The sequence below is a fragment of the Vombatus ursinus genome, unplaced genomic scaffold (assembly GCF_900497805.2).
Source record: "Vombatus ursinus unplaced genomic scaffold, bare-nosed wombat genome assembly UNPS02015152.1, whole genome shotgun sequence".
NCBI lineage: Eukaryota > Metazoa > Chordata > Mammalia > Diprotodontia > Vombatidae > Vombatus > Vombatus ursinus.
Genome location: NW_020954930.1, coordinates 962,448 through 988,714, shown reverse-complemented (window position 1 = coordinate 988,714; position 26,267 = coordinate 962,448). Strand labels below are relative to the sequence as shown.

Here is a 26,267-nt window from a genome sequence, read left to right as displayed (position 1 = left end):
ATGCTGCCTAATAATTTTCTCACTCATTACTAATATTATTGGTATTATTATCCTTATTTTAAGAGATGAGGAAGCTGAGATTCTGAGAAGCTGTGACTTTCTCAGGGTCATACAGTTGCTAAGCATCAGAAGCAGGATTTGAATCTTTCCTAACTTCAGTTCAGTGTTCTTTCCACCATACCATGCTCCCTGACGTGAGCCTATGAATTCCATTAAGTACCTTGAGCAACTTTCCATTAACATCCATGTCTTGGTCTATAATGTTGCCTTTTGCCATCATTATCGTAACATATGCTGGTTGAATGGGTAAAGCCAGGCTCTTACTTTAGCCTGAGTTCATTATGTCAGAGAGAAGCTATTTTTTCAGACACAGAGTGGCTTGTTGCAGTTGGAGTGCTGCTTGGGGATTGTGATATATGATGGAAACAGCACTGGACTTGGGGTTCAGATGACTTGGGCTCGAGTCCTATCCAGTTAGTCATGACTTGGGCAAATCCTTTCAACTCTGTGGGCTTTGAGTTTTCTCATCCATGAAAATGGGGGCAATGATATTTCTTCCCTACCTAATTCTCAGGGTTGTGATTAGACCCAAATGAGCACATGTGATATGATAATAAACCTTAAAGCACTAAAAAAAAATTTAATGTCATATAATTGTTAGCTTTTTCAGGCAAGAGCTCTTTTTCTATTTGAAAAATGTATTCTAGCGTCTGGCATATAATATCAAATTCTTGCTGGATTGGTTTGGATTAGAATTTAAAGTGAAAGAAACACCCCGTTGACACACACATCATGACAACTTAGTCTAGCATGAATATGACAATATGAAAATCAAGGCAGCCTTGATAGAGTACAGGGTTTGGAACCAGGAAGACCTGAATTTAAATCCTGTTCCAAGCACTTGGTAGCTATGTGACCCTGGGCAAGTCACCTAACTTTTCTGAGTATTAGGCACCTCCTTAGGATTTGTTTACAAAGTCAAAGATAAGATAATAATACCAGGAATACTTACCTCAATCAGCTGTTTTGAAGATTAAATGAGACAATGTATATAAAAGCACTACACAGGGTATTCAGATACACTTGCGCAGTTTTAAGATTCAATAACTTAAAACTACAGCAAGACTTTTGAGACACTCTTTATAAATGCAAGATATTATTTCAGACAAAGGGGAGGAGGGGTAGGGAAGTGACTGAAATACAATGGCACTCACCACCAAGACAGTGGACAGTTCATCCACGTATACCCTCTCGGTCTCAATTAGTTCATTTATCACATGGCTGGAAAAAAAGGGAAAACCCCTTTAATTTCTAGAATCTCTATTTCTTTGGTACTTTAAGGTTCATCAAAGCCTAAATAAACCCTGTGAGGTAGGGACATCCACGAAAGCACAGCTGCCCTTGTACATCAGTCAGGATTGTATTGTCAAATGAGAATCAGACAATCTAAGCCACCTAAAGAAAAGAACCAGTTCAGACAAAACACCTGCTAAGATCTATAGTCAAAGCTAGAAATTAAGTGCTTTTAGGTCCTAACGTCAGTAACTGAAATCTTGCTAAAAGACTTCTAAGCTAAGCATTATGCTTGCTCATTCTCCCAACTCTCTAACCAGGTCAAATGAATTTTTAAAATGTATTCCGGAGGTTCAAAAACAACAACCTACTTTTTAAAAATTATTAGTAAAGAGTGTATTTGAAGCACAAGAAACTGGATTTGAGTCCTTACTGTGTGACCTTGGGTAAGTCACCTCCCCTCTCTGAGCCTGTTTCTTCCTCTGCAAAATGAAGAGGTTGGGTTAGATGCTCTTAAAGGCTCCTCCAAACTCTAGGTGTCCCAACACTCTAATGGATTTACACACATAATCACAAGATAGACATACATACTCCCTCCAATGATGCAAGTTGAAACCCATCCTCCATGCCCTCCCATAAGTTTACTATGGGTGAGGGCACTCTACCCAATGAGCAAGGAGCCTTCCTCCAGTTTTCCTGACATCTTGAAAATACCAATGGAGCATATGGAACACCTTACTCATTAAAATGGTTGGCCCTATCTTCTTTTTTGATCCATATAATAATGACTTATTAAAGTTTATGATAAAATCTGATCCTTATTCTCTGAAGTAGAATCTTGGAAAAAAATAATTGAGTATAATAATTTGGTAATTCTTTTCACATAATCCCAAATTGTTTTCCAGAATGACTGGACCAATTAATTTATGGTGCCATCAACAGTGTCTGTCCTCCTACAGTCACTCCAACAGTGACCATCTTTTTGTCATCTTTGCCAATTCGCTGGGTATGAGGTAAAACCATAAAATTATTTAAATGAACATTTCTTAAATTTTTAGTACCTTGGAGAAATCTTTCATATGGTTGTTAATGGCCTGCAATTCTATTTAGAACTGCTTATTTGTATCCTTTGATCATCTATCTACGAAGGAATAGTTCTTAACGTATTTGTGTTAACTCCCTACATATCTTGGATTCAAGACCCTTGTCAGAGATAATTAATACAAAGTTCCCCCTCCTTATTATTCTGGTTGTACTGATATATTTTGCTTTTACATCACCTTCATTTCTCAATGCTTCCCTCCATACACACCCTCCTAAGTCAATCACTTATACTAAACAATAAAAAATAAGAGCAAAAAAAGTTCAACAAAACTAACCAACAAATTAAAAAGTATGATCTTATATGCAATGTGCCATATCCACGGTCCCTTACCTCTATAAACAAGCCACAGGCAAAGGGGAAGATACTTTCTCCTATCTCTTCTTTGGGGACAAGCTCAGTCATTATCATTTCTGAACATTCAGCTGTGATTCTTTTGTTATCATTATTCTTTCCATTTACATCATTGCAGTCATTGTGTCCATTGTTTTCTTAGTTCTGCTAACTTTCCTCTGTATCAGTTCATATAAATCTTTCTATACTTTTCTGTATTCATCGTTTCTTATAGCACAGTAATATTCCATTACATTCATGTACCAGTTGGTTTAACCACTGCCTACTCAATGGGCATCTACTTTGTTTTCAGTTCTTTGCTATTACAGTGTTTATAGAGCCTTTTTTGTCGTTGACATCTTTAGGGTACGTGATAGACATGGGATCTTTAAGTCAAAGGGTATGGATATTTTAGTCACTTTCTTTGCATAATTTCAAATTACTTTCGAGAATAGATAGACCAACTCACAGTTCCACCAACAGTGCATTAGTTTGCCCATTCTTTCTATAACTTATCAAATTTTTTTGGGCTTTGCTAATTTATGCAAAAACTTCTCAAAGAAGTCAAAGATAGAAATAAGAGTACCATATATACCAAAATATCCATAGTCATAGTCTTTGTAATACTGAAGAACTAGAAACAACATGGGTTTCCTTTGATGGGTTGGTAGCTAAACAAATTTCAGTATATGAATTCAACAAAAATAACTGTTGATCAGTCATTTCAGTCATGTCTGACTCTCCATGACGCCAATGGTTTTCTTGGCAAAGATACTAGAGTGGTTTTCCATTTCCTTCTCTGGCCCATTTTACAGATGAGAAAAGTGAAACAAATAGGGTAAAGTGATGTGCCCAGGGTCACACACCTAGTAAGTATCTGAGGCCACATTTGAACTCACATCTTCCTGACTCCAGGCCTAGTGCTCTATCTACTGAACCACCTAGCTGCCCCTAATGAAATAATACTGTGCCACAGAAAAAAAAAAAAAACAATGAAAATGAGGAACTAAGGAAAACTTGGGAAGACTTGTATCAACTGATGTAGAATGGAGTGTGCAGAGTCAGGAAAAAATATATACAATGACTATAACAATGGAAATATACATCCCTCCTTCTGTTGAAGAGGGAGGGGGCTAAGAGTATGGAATACTGCCTACATTGTCAGATAAGGCTGATATGTTGGATAGTTGGTTTTGATTTTTTTTCTTTGTCACAAGGGAAACTGCCCTGGGAGGGGAAGAGGAAGGCATAAATGAGGAAATGTCTGGAGGGTTTTTTTTTAAGGCATCAATAAAACTTTTTTAAAATTTCAGTAGTTAAAAAATTCACTGGAAAAACATCACAGTAATACTGAGATTTTCTGGACAGCAGAATTGTTTTTCCTATATTTATATCTCCCAGAGAGGCAATACAATGCAGTGGCTAGAGGGTTGGCCAGCTCTGCGATGATAAATGTTTAACAACTGTCTCTTTGGAAAAAAAAATGTGTGCATGACACACTTATAAGTTTAATCCAATTATTAATGCTTTCACCATCACTTTCTGAAATCTAGACTAGTGGTGTCAAACTCCAAGAGAAACAGGGGCCACTAAACCATTCATAAGTATCCCTGCAGATCTCATATTGACTTAGTTTTAAAAGGCAATGATGTTTATGTTTTATTGTATTTTTATTTATTTTGTTAAATATTTCCCAATTACATTTCAATCTGGTTCTGGCTACACTCAGGAGCATTGCAGCTGTGAGCTGTGGGCTTTATGTTTGACACCTCTGGTCTAAACAATCAACAGAATAATAAATCAAACCCCGATTTGTAGCATTTGCCAATTTCTGAGGTGTAAATGCTCACATTGACAGTTTCAACAGGCAGCTCTCATAAGCCAGCATGAGCTGACTCTAGAACACGGTCTTAGAATCAGGAAGCTCTAAGTTCAAAATCTGTCTCTGACACATACTGCTTGTGTGACCACGGGCAATTACCTAGCCTCTCCGTTTCCAAGGCAACCGTCTAAGAGAATGTGTTAGCCGTAAGTAACTAAGCTGTATCGGGGAGGGAATTTCCTCCAGTGGTGACAATGCTCCTCAGGACTACAAAAAAAAATGTATTGCCCTTTACTCTCTCATTATTTCAATGAGTGTTTTAAACACAGTCCTCTCACTGCCCCCTGTTTCTCTGTCACTTGAAAATTTTCTGTGACATATAGTGGACAGATCCTCTGCCTACTTTAGAAACCTGCCAGAAGACAGTAGTAGTAGAGCTTGTGAAGCACATCCTTAGTTAAAATTCATTTTCAAGGTAATATGAAATGAAATTCTTCTTCTACCTAGCATGAATAGCACTTTAATGGAACTTCTCACTTTGACCCATTGGGGACTTTCAAATACCTTTGGGCTAATACCCTCTTGAATATTTTTAAATCTTGCCTCAGAAACTTACTACCTGTGTGACTCTGGCCAAGTCACTTTACCTCTCTGAAGCTTGTTTTCTTATCTGTAGAATGGAGAGAGCAACATCATCAAGCTGGCAGGGTTGGGAAGATCAAAGGAAACAGTGTTTGTAAAGTGCTCTTTAAACTTTAAAGCACCATAGAAATAGGAGCTTTTATTATAATTAGCAAAATGTCTTTACTTCCTTATCCTAGGATGCTGCTACACCATTATCAAAACAACAATTATTGCAGGATGTGCAAAATATCACCTTCTATTTTCTGTGCACTTGATGGCTTCCAAAGTGCTTTCAAACACATTTGACATGGTAGGGAATGTGTCATTTTCCCATTTTACAGAGGAAGAAAGAGGGGCTTAAGAGGGGGAAATGACTTGCCAAACTCATAGAATCCCACAAATGAGAATATTGGAATGAAAATCCAGTTCTTCAGTGTCCTGGTCTACTATGTTTGTGCTCACGCTCTCTCTCTCTCTCTCTCTCTCTCTCTCTCTCTCTCTCTCTCTCTCTCTCTCTCTCTCTCTCTCTCCCTCTCTCTTTTTTTCTCCTATACCCTCCCCCCAGTTTAGCAGAGAATTTAGCAGAGAAGTACATAGCCAAGCTAGAATTTGAACCCAGGTTGACTACCAATCCAGTGATCTTTCTATTACATCATATTGTCTCCCAACCTCCACATCACTTCTATCTGTTAAAATGGGTATGAATGAAAAGGAAGGGTTGGGGGAAGGGGGCAGGGCAGAGGCGACAGTACCTTTTGAGCACATTCAAGCTGTCTTCATTCTCCGAAATAGCATGCTGTAAGGAATTTCTCTTCTCTTCATAATCATGCATCACTTCAATCTGGAAGACATTTGAAAGCAATACAAATCAGCTTTAAAGCAAAATCAGCTTAGAAACTGAAGAACCACAGTCACACCACCCGTTTCATATTAGGTCTTAGCCTGAGACAGTAACATCCATTTTTAATGACCTTCCCACCTAAACATAAGTCATAAATATCAACAGTCTGCAACTTCATGGAGCCATGTTCAAGAGTGGCAAACCAATAACCTGGGACTCCACAGTCAATTTCAGAACATCCAGCACATGACCTCCCTTCCCCCTTGATGCTGATCATGACCCTTCTATAATGAGAGAAAGTCGCTTAAAGTTCAGAGATAGTTAAATGACTTGCCCATGGTCAATCAGCCAGTAAATGTCAGAGATGAGATTCAAACCCTTGCTATAAAATTCATTAGCAATGATTCTTACTTTTAGTGAGTTCTGAGTTTTTCTTGACTTCTTCCCAGGAAGAGAGAGATCAAAGGAGAATTTCAAAGAAGAATTAAAGTCCATCCCTTCAATAAAAATAAAGAAAATATGAGAATCATTCATTTGACTTCAATATGAATACTGAAATATGTGTATTCCATTAATCCTGCTTCAAAGATAACACTGAAAACAGTGAGGTGAAGAGGAATTTTTAAGATTTGGATTTGGTCCTGCAGAGGAATCAGGAACTTACAGGTTAAGTGAACCACCGGGTGAGCTATAGCAGGGTGTCAATTTCACATAATAATAGTACAATATCTTAGAGGCCTTTAAAAATGCTGAACAATCAGTGACCACTTTCACACAATCTCAATCTACATAAAAGCTTCCACAATTATTAAGAACATCTTAAAAATGATTTGGCAAAGGCAGGGAGCTTAAATAACCAAACCAAATGCTCCCAAACAGCCAGCGACTGGGCCAGCCAAGGCTGGATTCTAGAAGTTTCCAATTCCCAGGTATAAGTGCTAAGGCTAGTACTCAGGAGAGGAACACATTTGGGTCCTTAAAAAACAAACGGAAAATGCTGGAAAGGTTGTGCTCTCTGTACACTGTAACTCACTATTTCTATTTACATGAAAAAGTGAAGTCTCTGGGGTTTCTTCCAAAGCAGAAACTCTCTCTCCCATTTCAGATGATAACTCATTTTTGATGTAGGAGATAAGTCCTAAGGAATTGTCTGAGGTCCACACAGACATTAAGTGAAGTCCCCAGGGTCTTAAGACTAATAAGCATCTGAAGTGGGATTTGAACCAAGGTCTCCTAACCCCAAGTATAACATTCTTTCCATTGTGTCCCATTAGCTGCATGAACATGTAAAGGATCTGTGATTTCATCAGCATTTTGGATTCACAGTATGTGAGTTCCCTCCACAAGGCAGATCACAACTCATCCATAACCAAGCATATCCATCCTAGACAGTTGCATGACAGTTGTATTAACCCTCCATCTTATCTCATTTGGTGATCTCATCAGCTCCCATGGATTTATCATCTCCATGAAGATGATTTTCAGAACTCTTCATGCACTCTTTCACTGCCTCTGGACATCTCAAACAGAAGTCCCATGGAAATTTTAAACTTGACATGTCCAAAACTGAACTCATTATCTTTCCTCAAAAAACTTTCCCAGCTTCTGAACTTCTCTATTACTTTCTTAATCACCAACATTCTCCAAGGAAACCAAGCTTACAATCTAGGGTGTCACCCTTGATTCCTTACTCCCAATCATCCAATAAGTTGCCACGTCCTGTTGTTTCTACCTTTACAACAGCTTTCATATATGTCCCCTTTTCTCCTCTGACAGAGCTGCCACCCAGGTATAGGCCCTCATCCTTTTGTGTCTCAACTATTGCAATAGCGATTGGTCTCACAGTCAGTCTCTCCCCACTTCAGTTCATCCTCTACTTACCTGCCAAAAAAAATCTTCCTGAAGGTCTGGTCTGATCACGTCACTCACTTGGTCAATAAACTCCAATAGCTCCCTATTATGTCCAGGATCAAATAGAAAATCCTCTTTTTGGTTTCTAAAGCCCTTCCCAATCCAATGTCTTCCTACCTCTCCAGTCTTCTTATACTTCCCTCCCCTCCTTGTACTCTATGATCCATGATCACTGGCTTTCTTGCTGTTTTTTTTGCATAAATCACTCCATCTCCCAACTCCACACCTTTTCACTGGTTATCCTTCCATGCCTGGAATGTTCTCTTTCTTCCAACTTCTCACTTCCCTGGTTTCTTCTAAGTCTCAGCTAAAATCCCATCACTTCTTCAAGAAGCCTTTCTGGGCCCTTCTTAATATTTGTGCCTTCTCTCTGAAAATATCTCCAATTTAGCCTAGATAGATCTTGTTTGTAAATAGTTGTTTGCATATCATCTCCTCCCTTAGAATGTGAACTCCTTGAGAGCCAGGATTGTTTTTTGTCACTTAATAAACACTTGTTGACAGACTGATTATCTTGCTCAGGACTACACAAGCTAATAAGTTTCAGAGGTAGAATTTGAACCCAGGATTTCCTAACTCTAAGCCAAGCACTCTATCTACTACACCAAATCGCCTTTATTCTCTTTCTTTAAAGAAGAATTATACATACTTGTAATAAAAACTAATTTTCTCAGAGATTATAAACAGGCCTTACTCTATGAAAGCCCAACAGACAGATTCAAAAGCACAAAAGACAAATTAGAGGATAATTATTAGCTTTAAATATGATTCTTTACCAGTATACTCCAAATAGTTCCAGTGACAGAAATCTAAGGTATATACAATCTTTTAGGAACGCTTATACTGTGTAAAGCAAGGTAGACCCAAACCATACTTAACTGTATTCATGCCCAACCCCCACTGGTAAAATGCTTCCAAAATTCAGTGTAAATATATTCCATCCGATGTCAAACAGCCCCAAATCAACTGGTTTATTGGGTTTGGGATTTGGGGTTGTTTGCTTGTTTGTATTGAATTGGCTGAATCAATTTACTCTCTGTGGTTTTGTGTAGACACTGCTTAACTTTGCCCAGAATTCTTTAAATAGTCCTCATTTGTTATGGTGACAGGGAAGATCAAGACACAAACTCAGAAGAGGACAACAATGTCAAAACACCTATGGGCAAAACCCCAAAGAAAAATGTGAAGTGGTCTCAAGTCCAGAAAGAACTCATGAAAGAGCTCAAAAAGGAGCTTAAAAATCATATAAGAGAGGGCAGCTAGGTGGCACAGTGGATAGAGCACCAGCCCTGGAGTCAGGAGGACCTGAGTTCAAATCTGGTCTCAGACACATGATACTCACTAGCTGTGACCCTGGGCAAGTCCTGATTGCCTAACCAAAAAAAAAAATATATATGAGACAGGTACAAGAAAAATTGGGAAAATAAATGAGAGTGATGCAAGAGAATTACGAAGAAAAGAGTCGACAGTTTGAAAAAAAAAACCCAACTGCTTAAAAAGTAGAATTGGCCAAATGGAAAAGGAGATACAAAATAACACCTTGTACCCACTAGAATGGCTCTTGTGGTTAAGCATATTAAGCACAAGAATATTTTATTATTAGAATGGCCTAACAGAACACGGAGAATCATACAGTGTGTGTAAACAGGCTGTAACACAGGCTAAAAATGGCTCGTGCACAAATAGTGGGCCAAAGAAGACCCATTTGAGGACATGTATGAGTAGAAATGGAAGTGGGCCAATTATGACAAGGGTAACAAGCAGACAGCCCGAATATGACACTAGTATCTACAAAATATTAAAAGACATAAAGGAAAGCCTCTAGCATGATGGGGAGAACCTTGATGGAGGAGGGGTTTAGGAGGTCATGGAGAAGAATTACACAGGATGAAAGGGTGTGAATATGCTGCAGTCTATATCAGTGGGGTAGCCATATGGACAGCATTCCAGCTCCATCAAAGTTAAAGTACTGTCCCATTTCAAGCCTGAGACCGTTTTTTGCTAACATTCTTCCCTGCCACACTGACCTTTCTGTCATGTAGTTGCCAACAACATAGTTCTTTCCTGAAGCAATGTGAGCCACAAATGGCCAATATATCATCGAAGGGGAGAAGCTAGTCAAACAAACTGCCAACATCCCCTTTGGAGCCATGCAAACTGTCCTAAGCTTTAAACCTAATTCATCTTTCTTAGCCACATGACTTCCAGAAGATTACATGGCATACTGAAAGTGGTATTCACCCTCTTTCCAGAATCAAGAGTGGTATTTGGGAGAGAATTTTTTTTTAATCTCAATGCCCTTAAAAATCCTACTTCTTTGCCACGGTGCTGCTTACTGACAGTGTTTTTTTTTTTTTAATCTTACTAGTTCAGCATACACAAACAATTGTACCATTTTTTGACTCTAGAGAGAAAAAGTACCGGAATGCTTTTGTGAAGTTTCTGAATGTCAACTATTAAGGGAATAAGCAACATATAAAATAATCATGTAGTTAACTTATGAAATAAATAGCTATTTAATATCTAAAATGAGATTTCACCTGGCATAGTGTATAGAGAGTTGTTTGCCTTAGAATTAAGAAATGAGTTCAAGTCCCACTCTGACACATACTGGCTGTGTGGCCCTGGACAAGTCACTTCAACTCTCAGTGGCCCCAGGCAAGTCTCTAAGACTTCTGAAACAGGGACCAATCTGCACTGGTAAAGGGGGTTTCTTCACTGAAAGTTGCCTATACTAATGAAATCACAAGTCTATTCCCCCCAAAATGTGCTAGCCACTGAAGGCAATATGAAGCCACATTAAGACAGAGTCCCTACTCTCAAGGAAATTACAGTTAAATGGAAAAGGTAAGATGTTGAGGCAAATAACCATAATACAAATTAGTCTATATGAACAGGGGCCATGAAAATCAAGTATGATAAAAGGCAGAATAAGGAATGGCTTCATGGAAAAGGTGGCCTTTGAGCTGGGCTATGGAAGGATAAGGGCAGTTCCAAAAGGGAGTCATGACTCCCATGTCATATCACCATTATCTCTAGGGTTTTACCCAGTTCCTTTACCAATCAATGATTTCTGCACAAAGCCGACAGTGAGCTGAGGTCCTCCTTGGCCAAAAAGGCAGAACCTGAGGGGGTTTTTTCTCCTACTGTTATAATAGGGCCTATTCTTGTCCATTGTTTAATTAGAAAGAAACATCATGTTGTATGTTGCTATATTGCCTGCCAGAACTTGATTTAAAAAAACAGGAAGTCAGTATGGCTGGTGTGTGAAACATGGGAATGCTTTGATTGCAAACACCAATAATAATGGGGAAAATCATTTAGAAAAGTACAGTATGTATTTAATCAATAGCCTCCTTTGTGGTGGGAGACTCTGGAGGTTACCTTTAATGAAAGCAAATACATATACTGCTTCTTCCATTTCACCCCAGCCAAGGCTGAGCTCTAGATTTCTGGCTCTCTCTTAACACTTATGATATATTCCCTTGTTTAATTCTTAAGAAAAAGTCTAACTTTGTGGATAGCATGCTGAACTTAGAAGCAAAAGGATATGATTCAAATTCTGCCTCTGACAAACGCTAGCTATGTGTTAACTTACAGACTCTCTGAGCCTGAGGTAACTCTCAAAGACTTTTCTGCCAAGCTATGGATGGGTGGCACTCTGCACAAAATCACAGATTACTCACATATGTATTTCCTATATTCAGATCTGTATCACAGTTAATTGTGTCCCATTTTATTCCCTTGGATTTGTTCTGCTTAGCCCCAAAGGGCAGAAACAGGAGCAATGGGTAGAAGTTATAATGAGGTAAATCTAAGTTTGATGTCAGAAAAGTAATATCCTGACAATCAGAGCTGTCCAAAAGCAGACTGTGCTGTCTGGAGAAATGGCGGATGCCCCCTTATTAAAAGTCCTCAGGCGAACGCACAATGGCCTATCATTGGGAACATTCTAGTCCGTTCCAGCCAACTTGGCTTGTTTATTGGTATGTCTTGTCACAACATTACATGGTCAACCTTCCTGTCTTTGCACAGGCTGCTTCCTCATGGGCACCTCCCTTCAAGGCTCAGCTCAAGTGCTGTCTCAGTTGTTAGTGTCACAATCCCTCCAAAAATTACTCTTTACTGTGGATGCATTTTACATTTCTTAATTGGTGTACATGTTGTTTCTTTTTTAAATTTATTTTTATTCTGAACTTAACAAACACTTGAATAATGGATTATTTCTGTAAACATAGAACAAAAAAGATTGTACATGAAACTACTATTTCTATTATGTATAGCTTACTTTTTAAAAAATATATATATAATAATTTCAACTTACGGCTTTCAGAGGTGTCCCCCTTTTCTGGGCATAGTTCTGGGCTTACTTCTCTTCAGTTTTAAAAACGATACCTCATGGGCCTTCTATTAATTTTTGTTAACCTTATCTCTATGACCAGCCACTCTCCCACCTACCTCTCCATTAGAAAAAAAGAAAAATAACTCTTGTAAGATGTAGTAAAAGTTGTCCTCCTCTCCACCCCCAGTTCCTCCCAGGAAAATAGAAGCTCCTTGAGGAAAACATGTTATCATATCTGTCTCTGTATCCCAAGTGGCTGTCGTGGTGCTTTATACCCAGTAAGCAATTTACCAATGCTTCCTAAATTGAAAGAAATAGGGGACATTCTTTTGGGGGCAGGGGTTATACTTGATGGCTGCTAAAGCCATCTGATGGCACAGAAATTCTGTGACTTGAGACTCCCCCCCAGACTGTCACCTCCATGAGAACAGAGACCCTTGTCACATTCCACTTTGTAAGTGATGAATGACTCAAAAGACTATATGAATGATATCCTTTAACTCTTGCATCCTATTCCACTGGATATATGCTTCTGTGTATAAATCAGACCACCATTGCTAGACAAGGGCAAGAGTTTCACATTAGGGGCCCGAGCTACTTTCTATGGAAACTTTTCTTAGTTAACGAATGACTAACAAAGAAAGGCTACACAGGAGTGGGGCGGGGGGAGGGCAGCACCATTGCCAACAGAATTCAGGAAAGCTTTGTTCACTTATGAAAAAAAATACTCTGAGATCCTAGGTAGGGATTAAAAAATTCTAATTAAGTCAAGCACATTATTATAAAAATAAGATCAATAAGGTTGAGAGCAAGAAAAAAGAAGGCCAAATGACCAAGGGTTATTTCCCAAAGCTGATGGAGGAACTTCAGGAAGGCTAAATTTGAGAGAAAGAGACAGAGACAGAGAGAGATAGAGAAAGTGAGACAGAGACAGAGAAAGAGAGAGAGAGACAGAGAAAGAGACAGACACAGAGACAGAGACAGAGTGAGACAGAGAGACAAGGAGACAAAGACAGACAGAGACAGAGAGAGAAAGAGACAGGGAGAGAGACAGAGAGCCTGAGGCTGGTCTCCATCAGCTTTACAAGGGCCTCAGAATTGAAATGGTTACATCTCAGCTGCAAAAGCAAAGGACAGAAAATGGGGGTTCAAAGACTCAGTCACTCAAGCCCAACCCAATCCTTTCCAGGGTATGGAGCTGCTGAGACAAGCCAACCAATTCAATTACCAGCAGCATTTATCAGACATCTCTTGTGCTGGCGTCAGCGATGCCAATGGCTTCCCAGCAGCCTGTGCAAACCACAGAACAGGGCTTTTTTGTGTTTTTTTGCCAGACAATAAGTAAAGAATCCTAGTTTATTTTACTCCCTGGGAGCTTTCTGGCAGGTGGAAGGATGGTGGAGGGATGGAGAAAGGGTACAGAAGGGGTAGAGAGGACTGGGAGAGCTAAAAGATCCCTGGCGGACACAGCCATAGGCTAATGAACTTAGTGATAGGCTCATCTGGCAAGCCCAGGTCTTGAGATGTGGTAGCAGAAAGTCTTTGTAATGAATAGACCCCTGAACGAGGAGTCATAAGACCTGAGCTGCTGGTCAGGGCTCCAGGTGACCTTGGGTCAATCATTTCCCTTGGACCTCAGTTTCAGCTGGACAACATAAAAAAGAAAGTCTGCCCAATTCACTGGGCTCTGCTGGAAAGAGCAAATGAGACTGGGTGTGACGATACTTTGTAAACTCTAAGGCGCTAGATACCCATTAGAGATATCCCAATTATTGATCTGCCTTTGGCCGATGACAGCCTTGCAATCTCTGTGGTGTGACTGCATGTTGTTCACTTTCAAACACTCTCTGTTCCGGTAAACTGTCTGGATTCTCTATCTATATATGTCTATGCGAAGGGGCATATTATACAAAAGCTATCACCACCTTATTCCTGGAAGCTAGGTCTCTCATAAGACATCCCCAAAAAGCATCTCCTTTTTTTTGACAGTTTGAAGTCCACTAGAGCCCCCAGATCTTTTTCTGGCAAACTACTGTCTAACTGTAGCTCCTCCATCCTGTACTTTTAAACCTGATTTTTGGAACTGATGTTTAAGATCACATTTATTCATATTGAATGTCTTCTTATCAGAGTCCCCCTAATATGCTAACTTATTGAGCTGTTTTTGCTCTTAACTCAATCATCCAGTGTGTTAGCTATGCCTCCCCACTTTGTGGCATCTGCAAATTTGATATTCCAATTATCTTATATACACTTGCTATTCACTTACTTGTTTAGATGTCATGATCCTCTAGCAGAAGGCCAGCTCATTGTTGGCAGGGACTGTCTTTGTAAACCCAATGCCTAGCAGAGGACCCAGCTCAGAGAGGGTGCTTAATAAATGTTTGAGATGGACTGAATTGAATTGAATATATAACTATTTAAACAAACCTGAGGAGTTCCATGTTTCAGGATTAGAAAATGAATGAATGAATCACACAAACATTTTTTTAAGGGGAAAAAGGTATCTGTGCTAAGAAGATAGCAAGAGATAGCGATAAACAAAGGACAGGCCATTTTACCGTGTTTGGGTGAGAACAGCGGCGATTTGGATCTGCCTGCGTGCTCGGGCCGGGGTGTCACAAGTTGGATGGGCCGGGAATGCTTATCTGTCAGCTTCCGGAAACAAGCCTGCCGGTTCTGGAACATGCTGCGAATGTTTTCCAGCTTGACTTGGACACCCTGGATCTGAGCCTGTGGAGCGCAAAATGAGATGCCGGATCAAGGACTGGATGTAAATCATCAGCGAAACGAAGGCCTCCAAAACCCCATCGCCTCCCCAGAGAACAGAACAGCACGCACCAAAAGGAGGAATTTCAATTCAGGGCTTAAGATATGTCAAGTCGGAAACCTTGAGGAAAGTAATGTAAAGCAGATTAATGCAGTAAAGCCTCGTCATGGCTACAAAGCCACAACTCTAACACCTCCACAAGGAAACCAGCGACCCTGAGAAGGCTGGTGCAGACTCAGGGAGCAGGGAGAACAGGCTTCTCTGACAAGTCTTAGCCCTTAATTTCAGAGAAAACACAAAAGTCTTCCCTTCCCAGGCTGGAAGAGTCAATGCACCACCCGAATGTGGGCAGTTGACTCCTTTCCAAGTAGGATCAAGGCATCGATTATACAAACTACCTGGACCTCAGTTTCCTAATCCATCAAATGGGAGGGAGAAGTGGACTAGATGGTCTCTGACATCCCTTCTAATTCTAGGTCAGTTTTAGAAATGTGAAAGGCAAGCTATCAGCAGCAATACGAGCTCTGAAGTGTACGTACAACAGCCCTGGCCAATCTCAATCCTCAGCCACCAAAGGGAGAAAAGCTTTCTTTTTGCCCTGGCCTGACTCCTCTCCACAGTAGCTCAAATTAGACTGCTTCGGGCCCTACTAGGAAAGGAGTCAGCTACCCACATTTGGGCCTCAGTGGCAGCTCAGTCACAGATACTTTTGCCTCTAATTTGGAGTATACCCTGCCTGTCCCTGACACGCCTCTCAGAACCGAGGGGCCAAATTGCCCTCTCTCCTGTTAAGACCACTTTCCCTAACTAAGTTTATGAGTCTATGTGTAGCCTTGGGCAAGTCACTTCAATCTCCCTGGGCCTCAGTTTCCTCATCTGTAAAATGAAGGGAGCAGGCTTAATGACCTCCAGGTCCCTTCCAGCTCCACAGTGATGATCTTATTGCAGAAGGCAGCCTTGGAGTAGCCTGGCCAGTGCCCGCTCTGCCAGAGTTATGCTCTGACTGCACATACCATACCTTGAGTTCGGGAGTCAAAATGACCTCAAATTCCCGCTGTAGGACACGAGGATCATACTTTAAATTGGGGAGAGTCACATCAAGGAACTTCTCGATGTCATAAAGAGCTCTCTGAGCACCTTCTTTTGCCTGGCATTTATCCATCGGCTGATTAGCAAGGAGATAGGCCCCCTCATCACAGCACAGGAGAGCCTGGCAGGGAGAAGCGAAGCAAGATTGAATATATCCATCCATTAAGGCAATAAGGAAAATGAACACGGCAATGGCATCTGTTCTACATTTCTGATCCGTGTTGCATATTTTACTTAAATCAATAATGGAAATAAAAGATACCTGGCCAAAAAAAAAAAAAAAAAAAAACCAAATCTTTATGTAAATGATGCATAGCAAGAGAAGACAGGAATGAAGGCTTCCAAGAACTAGACAAAGTTCTTTGGTCAGCCAGCTCATAGATAATGGATAGCAATTCAGCAGCACCCCCTGGAGGGACTGTGCCAATTGATCACTGGGAAAATAGGGACCAAACCCACAAGGCAGTGCACGGATTCGAAATGCCTTTGTTTTTGATAACAAAATCTATTGGTCAAATGTCTCTTGTGCACAAGGTGCGGCACAAGGTGTGAAGGAAGACACAAAGTTTAGATAAGGCATGGTCCCTCCCTTCATGTAGCTTACAGTCTAGTGTGGGGGGAGGGGGGCAGGCACAACACAAATAGCTATAATATATAATATTCGATGCCAATCAATGAGAACTAATGGAAAGCATTTCTCAAACCTTCAGGTACTATACAAATGCTAGTTATTATTACTGTTAGAGATTGTACCTGTGATCTCACTGGTACAGGAGACTCCCTCTACCAATGCTGGCTGGCACCTTCTTTGGCACTTAAGAGTCCTATATACTGGCCTAGAGGTTGAGTGACTTGCCCAGGGTTATATAGCCAGTACGCATCAGAGGCAGCACTTGAACCCAGATCATCCTGACTCCCAGGCTGGTTATCTATCCTCTATACCAAGGGTCAATAAACTAGGGCCCACTTCCTGTCTTTTGTACAGCCCGAGAGCAAAGAAAGGTTGTTGGGCTTTTACATTGTTATACCATGTTGCCTCTCATTATTATTAGAGAATATGAAATGACATTATACATGGGGTATTGGGGTTACTAGTCTTTATCACGAGGGGGATTGAGGAAGATGTAATGTAGGGTGTTGTATTTCACTCAGGCTTTAAAGAGGGCTGTGAAGTCAACAATCCAAGAGCAGAGGGAGGACATTCCAGGTACAGCAACCGGTGTGAGCAAAGATCAGATTAGGAGAGTCCAAGGCCTGTCCAGGGAGCAAAACGCTGTCCATTTTAGCTGGACAGAAGCATTAGGAAGGGGAGAAATAGGAGAAAAGGCTAGCAAGGTTGGGTGAGGCAAGAGTGAGGAGAGTTTTGAATGGCCTGGGGATCAACCTGAACTCAACTCAATGGGCAATAGGAATGACTTCTGAGTCGAGATCTGGCAAGACTGGATCTATGTGGTAGCAATCTGTAGGATACGCTGGTGGGAAGGAGAGAGCAGAGACAAGAAGAATGACAGTATAATCAATATAATACCAATAACAAAAATGGATAGCAAGGTCAATGGTGGGGTCGCAGGTAGACATAGCAAAGTCAGGAGGAGGGATGCTCTCGGGAAGAAAGACTTGGGATGCACAAAAGTACAGAGAAGCAGAATTGGAGTTTGGGGAAGGGGTGGACATTGCATATTAAGAAAATAGATTTATATGAGGAAATCCAGGCCCCGGGGTGGGGAAGCCTGATGGTGGGGGAGCATTTGGGTGAAGAATGAAGGAGGAAGAAATAAAAGTGACATTGTTCTAAGTACTACACACCACACGGACAGAAAGCAGCAACAGATCACAAGCCTGCCAAAGAGGCATGATATAGTGGTGATGGGGGCCTTCAATTATCTGAACATCTGCTGGAGTCCTCCTTCTGCCAAAAAGAGTTAGCTAATCATTTCTTAGCTTGCCTTAATGATTATTTCGTCCTTCAAAAGGTGGAGGAAGCAATAAGGGGAATTGCTGTTCTGGACTGGATTCCCACAAAAAGAAACTGGCTGCTGAAGGAGAGATGATGGAAAATGGGGGGGGGGGGGTAGAAGGGGGTGCAGAGGAGATGACCATTCTATTTTAGGATTTGTGATCGATTGAGAAAGATCAGAAAGGTAGTCCCAGACTGAGAAGCAATCTCGATTTAGGGGAGGCAGATTTCAAAGGGGTTGGAGAAATGTCACAGAGTCAATTGTATGGAGAGCAGTTGGAAAACCTTAAGGCCCCATACAAATGTAAATTATTTTTATTATTGCTATCATTAGGATCCCAGGGAGGATTGAAAGTTCTCAACCACATTCTGGGGTATCGAAAGAGACAACAGATAGGCTGCAGAGAGGCATTCCAGGACTAAAGAAGGACATTCTCAAAAATGCAAGCTTAATTCTGTAAACTACAAGCTAGTGAGATTGACTTCAACTTATAGCATTTTATTAGAGATGGTCAGCAAACATGTGGAAAAGGAAGCAGTGAATACCATGAGCTGGCATGGCTTCACGAACAGGTCACGCCAGACTAACCACATTTCCTCTGGTACCCAGGCTGCCACACTAGTAGATCTGGAGAAGGCTGTAGATACAGTCGGTCTATATTTCATCAAAGCGTCTGATAAAGTCTCTCCTGCTATTTTTGTGGACAAAATGGAGCAATGTTAGCTAGAAAAGAGTATAGTTGGGTGGTTTCAGAACTAACTGAATGAGCAGATGCAACAAGGACCCATTCATCAGTTGTCAGCTTGGAAAGAGGTCTCCAGCAGAATGGAGTGTCCGCAACTGTCTGGGCATGGTCCCGTGTGGATTAATATTTTTTAATCAATCAGCTGGAAGGAAGTATCCATGGCGAGCTCATCAAATTTTCAGTCAAGACAAAGCTGGGTAGGATAACCCCCACAATGAATGATAAGAGAATAGGTACAAAGCAATCTCAACAGGCTAGAATGATGAATTGAATCTAATAATCCATCAATGTATATTGATTATTAATTGATTGACTGATCTAATAAGGTAGAACAATTAGGAATCAATGCAAAGTTATACGTCTTGGGTCAAAAAAGCAATTTCATAGGAGAAGATAGGAGAGTCATGGATAAATTGCAGTCCTGAAAAAGATCGTTTACAAGGTTTTGGTGGACTGATAGTTCAACGTGAGATTGCATTCAGAAGGACAGAACATCCAGGAGTAAGGCGTGAAGGTCCTACTGCATTTTGCCCTGATGTAACCACATCTGGGGTATTACATTGGGTTCTGGATGTCACACATCAGTAAGGATGTTGCTAAGCAGCAGAGCATCCAAAGAAGGGCAACTAGGCTAGTGAAAGGACTTGAGATCATGGTACATAAGGATCCATTGAAGGAACTGCGAAATTTTGTCTAGAAAAGGGATCATTCCACTTGGCCCTAGAGTAATTTGCAACGAGTTCAGGTTATAGAAGGGCAGGCTCGGTTGTCAGGGAAAATGCCCTAATACATAGAGTTGTCCCAAAGTAGAATAGGCTACCCTGGGAAGTAGAGAGTTCCCCTTAACTAGACATCTTCAAGTAGAGGAGCCTGGACGACCACTTGTGAGGTACATAGTAGAGAGGATTCTTGGCCACTTATGGAGGGGGCCACAGTCTCCTCAGCTATAAAATGAGGGGATTGGAGGGGATGGTTCCATCCAGGGTCTCTCTTCTCTAAAGCTATGTTTCTACAACCCTTTGAAACCTTGAAGACAGCTATCATCTGCCTTCCCTATGTCTTCTCTTCTCCAGGCTAATCATTCCCAATTCCCACAATGGATCTTCGAATGGCATGAACTCAAGGTCCTTTGCCATCTGAGTTGGGGTTGGGCTAGATGGTCTCTGACATCTCTTTTAATTCTAAGATTCTAGAATTCTATGATAATGACCTTGGTTTTAGATACATTCAGTCTGAGCTACATGTGAGACAAGGTAGACATGTCACATAAGGAGTCTAGTCCCTCCAATTAGGAAGTGAATGCCTTGAGGGAAGAAACTATCTTTGCTTTTGTATTTCTAGCCCCACTATTTGACACGTAGTAATCACTTAGTAAATAATTTTTCATTCATGCATTCACTTAGCAGATTTGAGAGTCACTGGCACATAGGAGGGAGCTGAGCTCACAAGGGTGAATGAGCCTGCTCTCAGGGATGACCCCATTTCTCAGAATGCTCACTACCTGGTGCAGCCGACTCTGGAGTTCCAAGGTCTTGGTAAGCGTGTTCTCTTTGGCTTTCAGCTCTTCGGACAGTACATCTGTTTGGTGTCTTAACTCGTTGCATCTCTGGCAGATTAAGTCAACAGCATAATGGTGATTGGCTGCAAGCTGGTGCCCATGCAGTATCAGGAGCTGGGCCTTCCCAATCAGCTCCTGGGGTAGAGTAAGAAGCACTAACTCTCAACTGTGGTCTGTATCTTTTCCTGTTGCCCATCCTTCCCAAGCACCTAAGCTCATTAGAAGGCTGCTCTCTTTATTAGAATCACTTTCACAGATGCGTTTGGCACAGCTGTTGCCCATTAGAGGAAACTGTCCACTCCACTCCTACAGGGGCCTCCTGCCATAGCTCCATTCCCAGTTGGCCATTTCCCTCTATATCCAACAAGGTCATAAAAATCAACTATTCTCCTGCAGCTGGACAGAGGGTAGGATTAGTTAATTTTGCTGAAGTGTACTATGAGAAAAGAACAGCTGCTCTGTCCCACCCTAAACACTTATTCCATTTCACTAGCAGGAGGGGAAGGGGAGGGATTGAAAATATAACTTTACCGTAGCCATCTCATCCAAGGTCCCCAACTCTGTGAGCCTTTGCTTCACATCTACCACACTGTCTCCGGTACTGGGTATAGCAGCATGCTGGTCCATTAAGAATTCAATAGCATCCTTAAGCTAAAGATATGGAGGGAAGAGTTGGCTGGCATGTGCAAATTAAAAGGTATTTTCCTTTCTAATTAAGTCTCCTAGAAAATATGATTTTATAAATATCAAGAAGGAAAAAAGCCTGCCCAAAAGGAAGAAAGGCTTTGCAACTACAACTATAATAATAAATAAGAGATGTCATTGTGGGATATATGGATGTTGATTCTGCATCAGAGGTTGGAGTCAGAGAAATAGTTTTTTTATTACTATTATTATTTCCACAAAAAGCAAAGTGGAAATATTAAGGCATGCAGTCTGGGGGCTAGATGGAAGTTGAACAAAAGGGAATTATTATTAGAATAAGAAAACACTCTTGGTGGTGAATAGACTAGAAGAAAACCAGTTAGGAGGTTAACATAAAAAGAGGTGTCCCCAAGCATTGCCAGGGTGGCAGAATTGTGGGGAGTGGGAGATGTAATTAGGGGCAGAGACTCATATAGGGAAATTAGGTGCTTAAGATAGGCTATAACCTCTGTATTACTCAGCAAATGGGGAAACAGGGGAAGGAAATTCGAATGGGGAATAGGGAATAAAAAGATGTGCATTTGTCATACATGTGCTCCCACATGCGTGTTCTCACACATGCAGGACACCCGGCCTTCCCAGGTCGTTAATAAAGCTTCTTCCTGATTCAACAATGGCTTCATGGAATTCATGATATTGATATAGATAACACCATTTTTATATGCATTCATATCCCCTGTGATGCTCTCAATTAGCCTTTGAGGGAGATACTACTATACCCATTTACATCGATGAAGTAATTGAGGCTCTGAGAAATGCCATCACCTGGGGGCAGTAGGTGGCGCAGTGGATAGAGCACCAGCCCTGGACTCAGGAGGATCTGAGTTCAAATCCAGCCTCAGACACATAACACTTACTAACTGTGTGACCCTGGGCAGGTCACTTAACCCCATTACCTAACCAAAAAAAAATGATATCACCTGCTCAGGGTCACCCACTTTGTAAAAATCAAAGTCAGGATTCAAATCTGGTTCTTCCCAACTCCATGTCAGAATCTTATTCGATGTAGCTGGGCTTAGTGGAGAGGGAATGCTATAAAAACTGTTTAAATGGACAACACTCCCTGCCCTGACAGATGACAGCACTGATATAAATAAACACTGATAAGGTGGGAAGATAAAAAGGGCATGATAATGTCAGAGGATCACATTTCTAGAGAGCTCTGCAGTTTGGAATAACCTCCCTGGAACTTGCCCCCACTCTCCTTTTTCTGCTCCCTAAGGTCAAGCAGGATAACACTAATTCCATTTCCAGCTTCATGAGGTGGAAGGAATACTGGATTTGGAGTCAGAGACCCTGAATCTCAGTCCAATCTCTGGTACCTGCTGAGTACCTGGGCAATTCATTCTAGGTCAAAGCCTTGTTGTCCACAAAATGAGGGGATTAGAGCGGATGGTTCCATCTGAGGTCTCTCTCCTCTAAAGCTATGCTTCTACAACCCTTTGAAGCCTTGAAGACATCACATGCCTTCCCTAAGTCTTCTCTTCTCTAGGCTAACCATTCCTAGGTCCTACAACCGATCCTCACATGGCACAGACTGAAGGCCCTTCGCCATCTGAGTTGCCCTCTTCTGGACATCTTCCAGATTATCCGTGTCCTCCCTAAAATGTGATATCCAGAATTGAACACAATCCCCCAGATGTGGGGAGAATATGGAAGAGGACTGCAGGGCTATCACCAACCCATTCCTAGAAGTTGGGGCCCTCCAGATGAAGCCCAAGATCACATGAGCTTTTCTGGCTGCTGCATCACTCTGTTGCCTCATGGGAAGCTTCCAATCTACTAACACCTCCAGATATTTTTCAGATAAACTGCTGTCTAGCCATGAACCACCCCCATCTTCTTCTTTTTTTTTTTTGAGGTTGACTACTCCTTGAGTCTGACCATCCATAGTAGAAAGAAGATAGACTATTAGGCTTGGATCCAGGAAGATCTAGATTCAAATTCCTCCACAGATGTTTAAGAGCCATGTCACCCAGGGCAAGGTTCTTCACCTCTCTGAGCCTCAATTTCCCCAACTGTAAAATGGCTATTATAATAGCATGTACCTCACAGAGTGGTCACACAGTACAAAGTAGATGATCTACAGAGAGCCCTTTGCAAACTTTAAGGTGCTACAAAAATATCACCCATTACTAATTATTCAACCTTTTTTTGGAAATACCTAATCATTCTTTCAATGAACTTCACCTCTCTTTATTGACCACCAGGATAGAGAAACTTTTTAAAATACATCAAACCACTGTGTTTGCTTATGAATCTGGAAAAAAAAAACAGTGACACAAGGTGTTGTGATAGCAAGGTTATCTCACTGAAAAGGCCTAAAATCTCCCTAGAGAAGAGCAATGGGGTTAACGTACCTCTAGAAAATTTTGTTCGAATTTAGAGAGCTGTATGTACTGATTCATCTTGAGTTGGTGCTTGTCCCAAAATTCATCAAAGGCCACTTCCATTTCGTGCAGTTGAGCAAGTAATCTTGACAAATCAAAGTGCAAAGATGATTGTTAATTCATGTGTATGACACTCATTTTCCAGAGAAAGAATTTAGTTCAGCAACTGAGAAATGGGAGCAAAGGTCCAGACCATGATGCCCCACAAAGAGAAAACCAGAAGTCTCTCCAGGACTTCCTAGTACCATCAAATGTTATTGCTAAAAGAAATCTTAGAGATCACCTAATCTAGCCCCTTATTTGACAGATGGGGAAAGGAAGGCACTGAGCTAGAATGTGAATCCAGGCACCAAATCCCACTACATCAGGGACAGTCTTAAGGATCACCTTAAGGATCCATGAGGATCACCATTAATGTCCAGTAATAACATCTAGAAGGTTGGGGGACATCCAAGAAAACCTCTATACTTATGAGAACAGGGCAAAAGAATCTGACTTTCCCTTCAAAATTATAAAAAAGCTGCCCTCTGCACAGTAAGGTCCCTGAGGGCAGGGACTGTTTTGTTTTTGTCTCTGTATATCTCTGCATCCCAGATGTCTCTGCACGGTAGCACAGTACCTGGCATACAGTATGTGCTTAATAAATACTCATCAAATGGAACTGAATGAAACCGGGCACTCACCTATTAACAGTTTCCCAATCTCCGGGTTTTTCTTGAGGAGGTTCCTCATTTGATTCTTTGGTGTTAGGCACTTCAAAGGTCCTCAGCAGCATATTTCCTTCTTTCATAACACTTATAATCTCTTCCTGGAAAAGAATAAGAGCAGAGAAAATTTGTTTGAAAAACCTCAAGTTTCATCAACTCAAATCTTGCCTCCATTTAGTCACAAGGATATATTCTTGAAGCAAAATAGCAAGGAAAACCAACCTACTGTAATAGCTTGGCTCTCTACAGGCTAGTCAATTTCCACCTGTAGGCAGCAGCCTACTCCATACTCTTGGATCAATCCTGGTCAAAGGCAGAGAGCGACTCGGGGTTAAGTCAGCCTCACTCATAGCCCATTACCCTAATTCTAATAAGTGCACCCTCATTACAGCTACAAGTTCCTCTTTTATCCTTCCATCCAAGAAGCAATGCTTGATATCCTAGCTCTCTGAAGATGCATGACCTTAGTCGGCTGTCCTAGCATTCCCTGATAGTGAGAATGGCCCAGGCTCTGAGCTTTTTCCTGATTTCCCATTCATTATGCCAAACTGCCTATCAATAGTATTTATATCACCTTAATAACTAAAATTAAAATAATGACTTCACCTTGCGCAAGGGAGCACTACTCGCTCCACCCCACCCTGCCTGACAATTCAGCTAGCCAGGGTTTCAATTCAGCCAGCTTTCTAAAAGAGCTTACAGTTCAATGTATACATCAGCTACTGCAGAGTATATGTTTGGGAAGATCCTTAAACAGAGAGTAACAAGATTTTTACACTGATGCATTAAATAGCATCTCCCCAGAAGCCATAAGCTATTCCATCAGTAGCCTTCTTGAAAGCAAGGCTCCGGCCTCAGAAACTTACTAGCTGTGTAACCCTGGGCAAGTCACTTAACCCCAACTGCCTCCAAGAAGAAAAGAAAAGAAAGGTTCTGGGGTCTAGTGCTTCATTTAAAGTGGAGTCTGGTTGAACATCATGCTCATGGATACCAGTCTCCTCAGTCAACCTCCTCAATCGAGGACAGAAGCGGTCTGGCCTATAGGGTTAAGTCCATAGAAGACAAGGCCATTCGTTGTGCCTGTTTCATCTACTGACTTAACAAACATTTATTAAGTACATACCATGTGCAAGGCACATAGGTGGCACAGTGGATAGAGTGCCAGGCCTGGAGTGAGGAAGACTCATCTTCTAGCTATGTGACCCTTGGGCAAGTCACTTCACCGTGTTTGCCTCAGTTTACTCATCTATAAAATGAGCTGTAGAAGGAGATGGCAATCCACTCCAGTATCTTTGCCAAGAAAACCCCAAATGGGACACTACTGAAATGACTAAATAGCATGTGCCAAGCCTCAAGCTAGACGCTGGGTATGCAAAGACACAAATAACAACAATCACTGCCCTCGGGGAATTTACATTCTATCAGCAGTTAAAATTACATACACATTGAACTAGGAAGTGTATACAAGGTAATTTTGATAGGGAAGTGCCAGATTAGGGAAGACCTTGTGTGGGAGGAAGCATCTGAGCTGATCCTTGAAGGGATCTTGGAACTCCCAAAGAGAAAAGTAAGGAAGGAGTGAATTCCAAGCATGAGGTACAGCCTATGCAAAGGCAGGGAGATGGGAGATGAAAGATCATAAATAGGGAACAAGAAGTAAGCTAGGTTAGTAAGAATGTAGATTGGGTGAAAGCAAGTGATATAAAACTAGTCTAGAAAACTGAGATGAAGCCAGATGGTGACAGGCTTTAAATGACAAACAGGAGGGGCAGCTAGGTGGTACAGTGGATAGAGTACAGGCCTTGGTTTCAGGAAGACTTGAGTTCAAATCCGGCTTCAGACACATAACTCTTACTACCTGTGTGACCCTGGGCAAGTCACTTAACCCCATTGCCTAATGAAAAAAAAAAGAAAGAAAAGAAAAAAATGACAAACAGGAGTATGCTTCTAAAGACAGAAGCAAGTACTTATCTTGAGTTGGTGCAACATTTACCACTGATGATTGCTTCGGTGGCCTCTTATTTAATAAATAGCATTTACTAAGTGTTTTAAGGTTTGCAAAGCACTTTACCTATGC

At 41.2% G+C, this 26,267-nt stretch overlaps 1 protein-coding gene across 1 annotated transcript in view; it reads right to left on the bottom strand.

Moving 5' to 3' along the window:
* Positions 1-26,267, bottom strand: part of MCF2 (MCF.2 cell line derived transforming sequence) — a 135,629-nt gene that overhangs the window by 19,718 nt on the left and 89,644 nt on the right. Inside the window, exons 11-21 of the mRNA XM_027846419.1 lie at positions 24,167-24,291; positions 23,454-23,568; positions 20,920-21,039; positions 20,332-20,523; positions 16,057-16,248; positions 14,830-15,001; positions 9,378-9,414; positions 8,489-8,504; positions 6,427-6,453; positions 5,927-6,015; positions 1,215-1,281 (exon numbers count right to left, since the gene is read on the bottom strand). Of these exons, the coding sequence (XP_027702220.1) occupies positions 1,215-1,281; positions 5,927-6,015; positions 6,427-6,453; positions 8,489-8,504; positions 9,378-9,414; positions 14,830-15,001; positions 16,057-16,248; positions 20,332-20,523; positions 20,920-21,039; positions 23,454-23,568; positions 24,167-24,291 (1,152 nt within the window). The remainder of the gene's footprint in view (positions 1-1,214; positions 1,282-5,926; positions 6,016-6,426; positions 6,454-8,488; positions 8,505-9,377; positions 9,415-14,829; positions 15,002-16,056; positions 16,249-20,331; positions 20,524-20,919; positions 21,040-23,453; positions 23,569-24,166; positions 24,292-26,267) is intronic.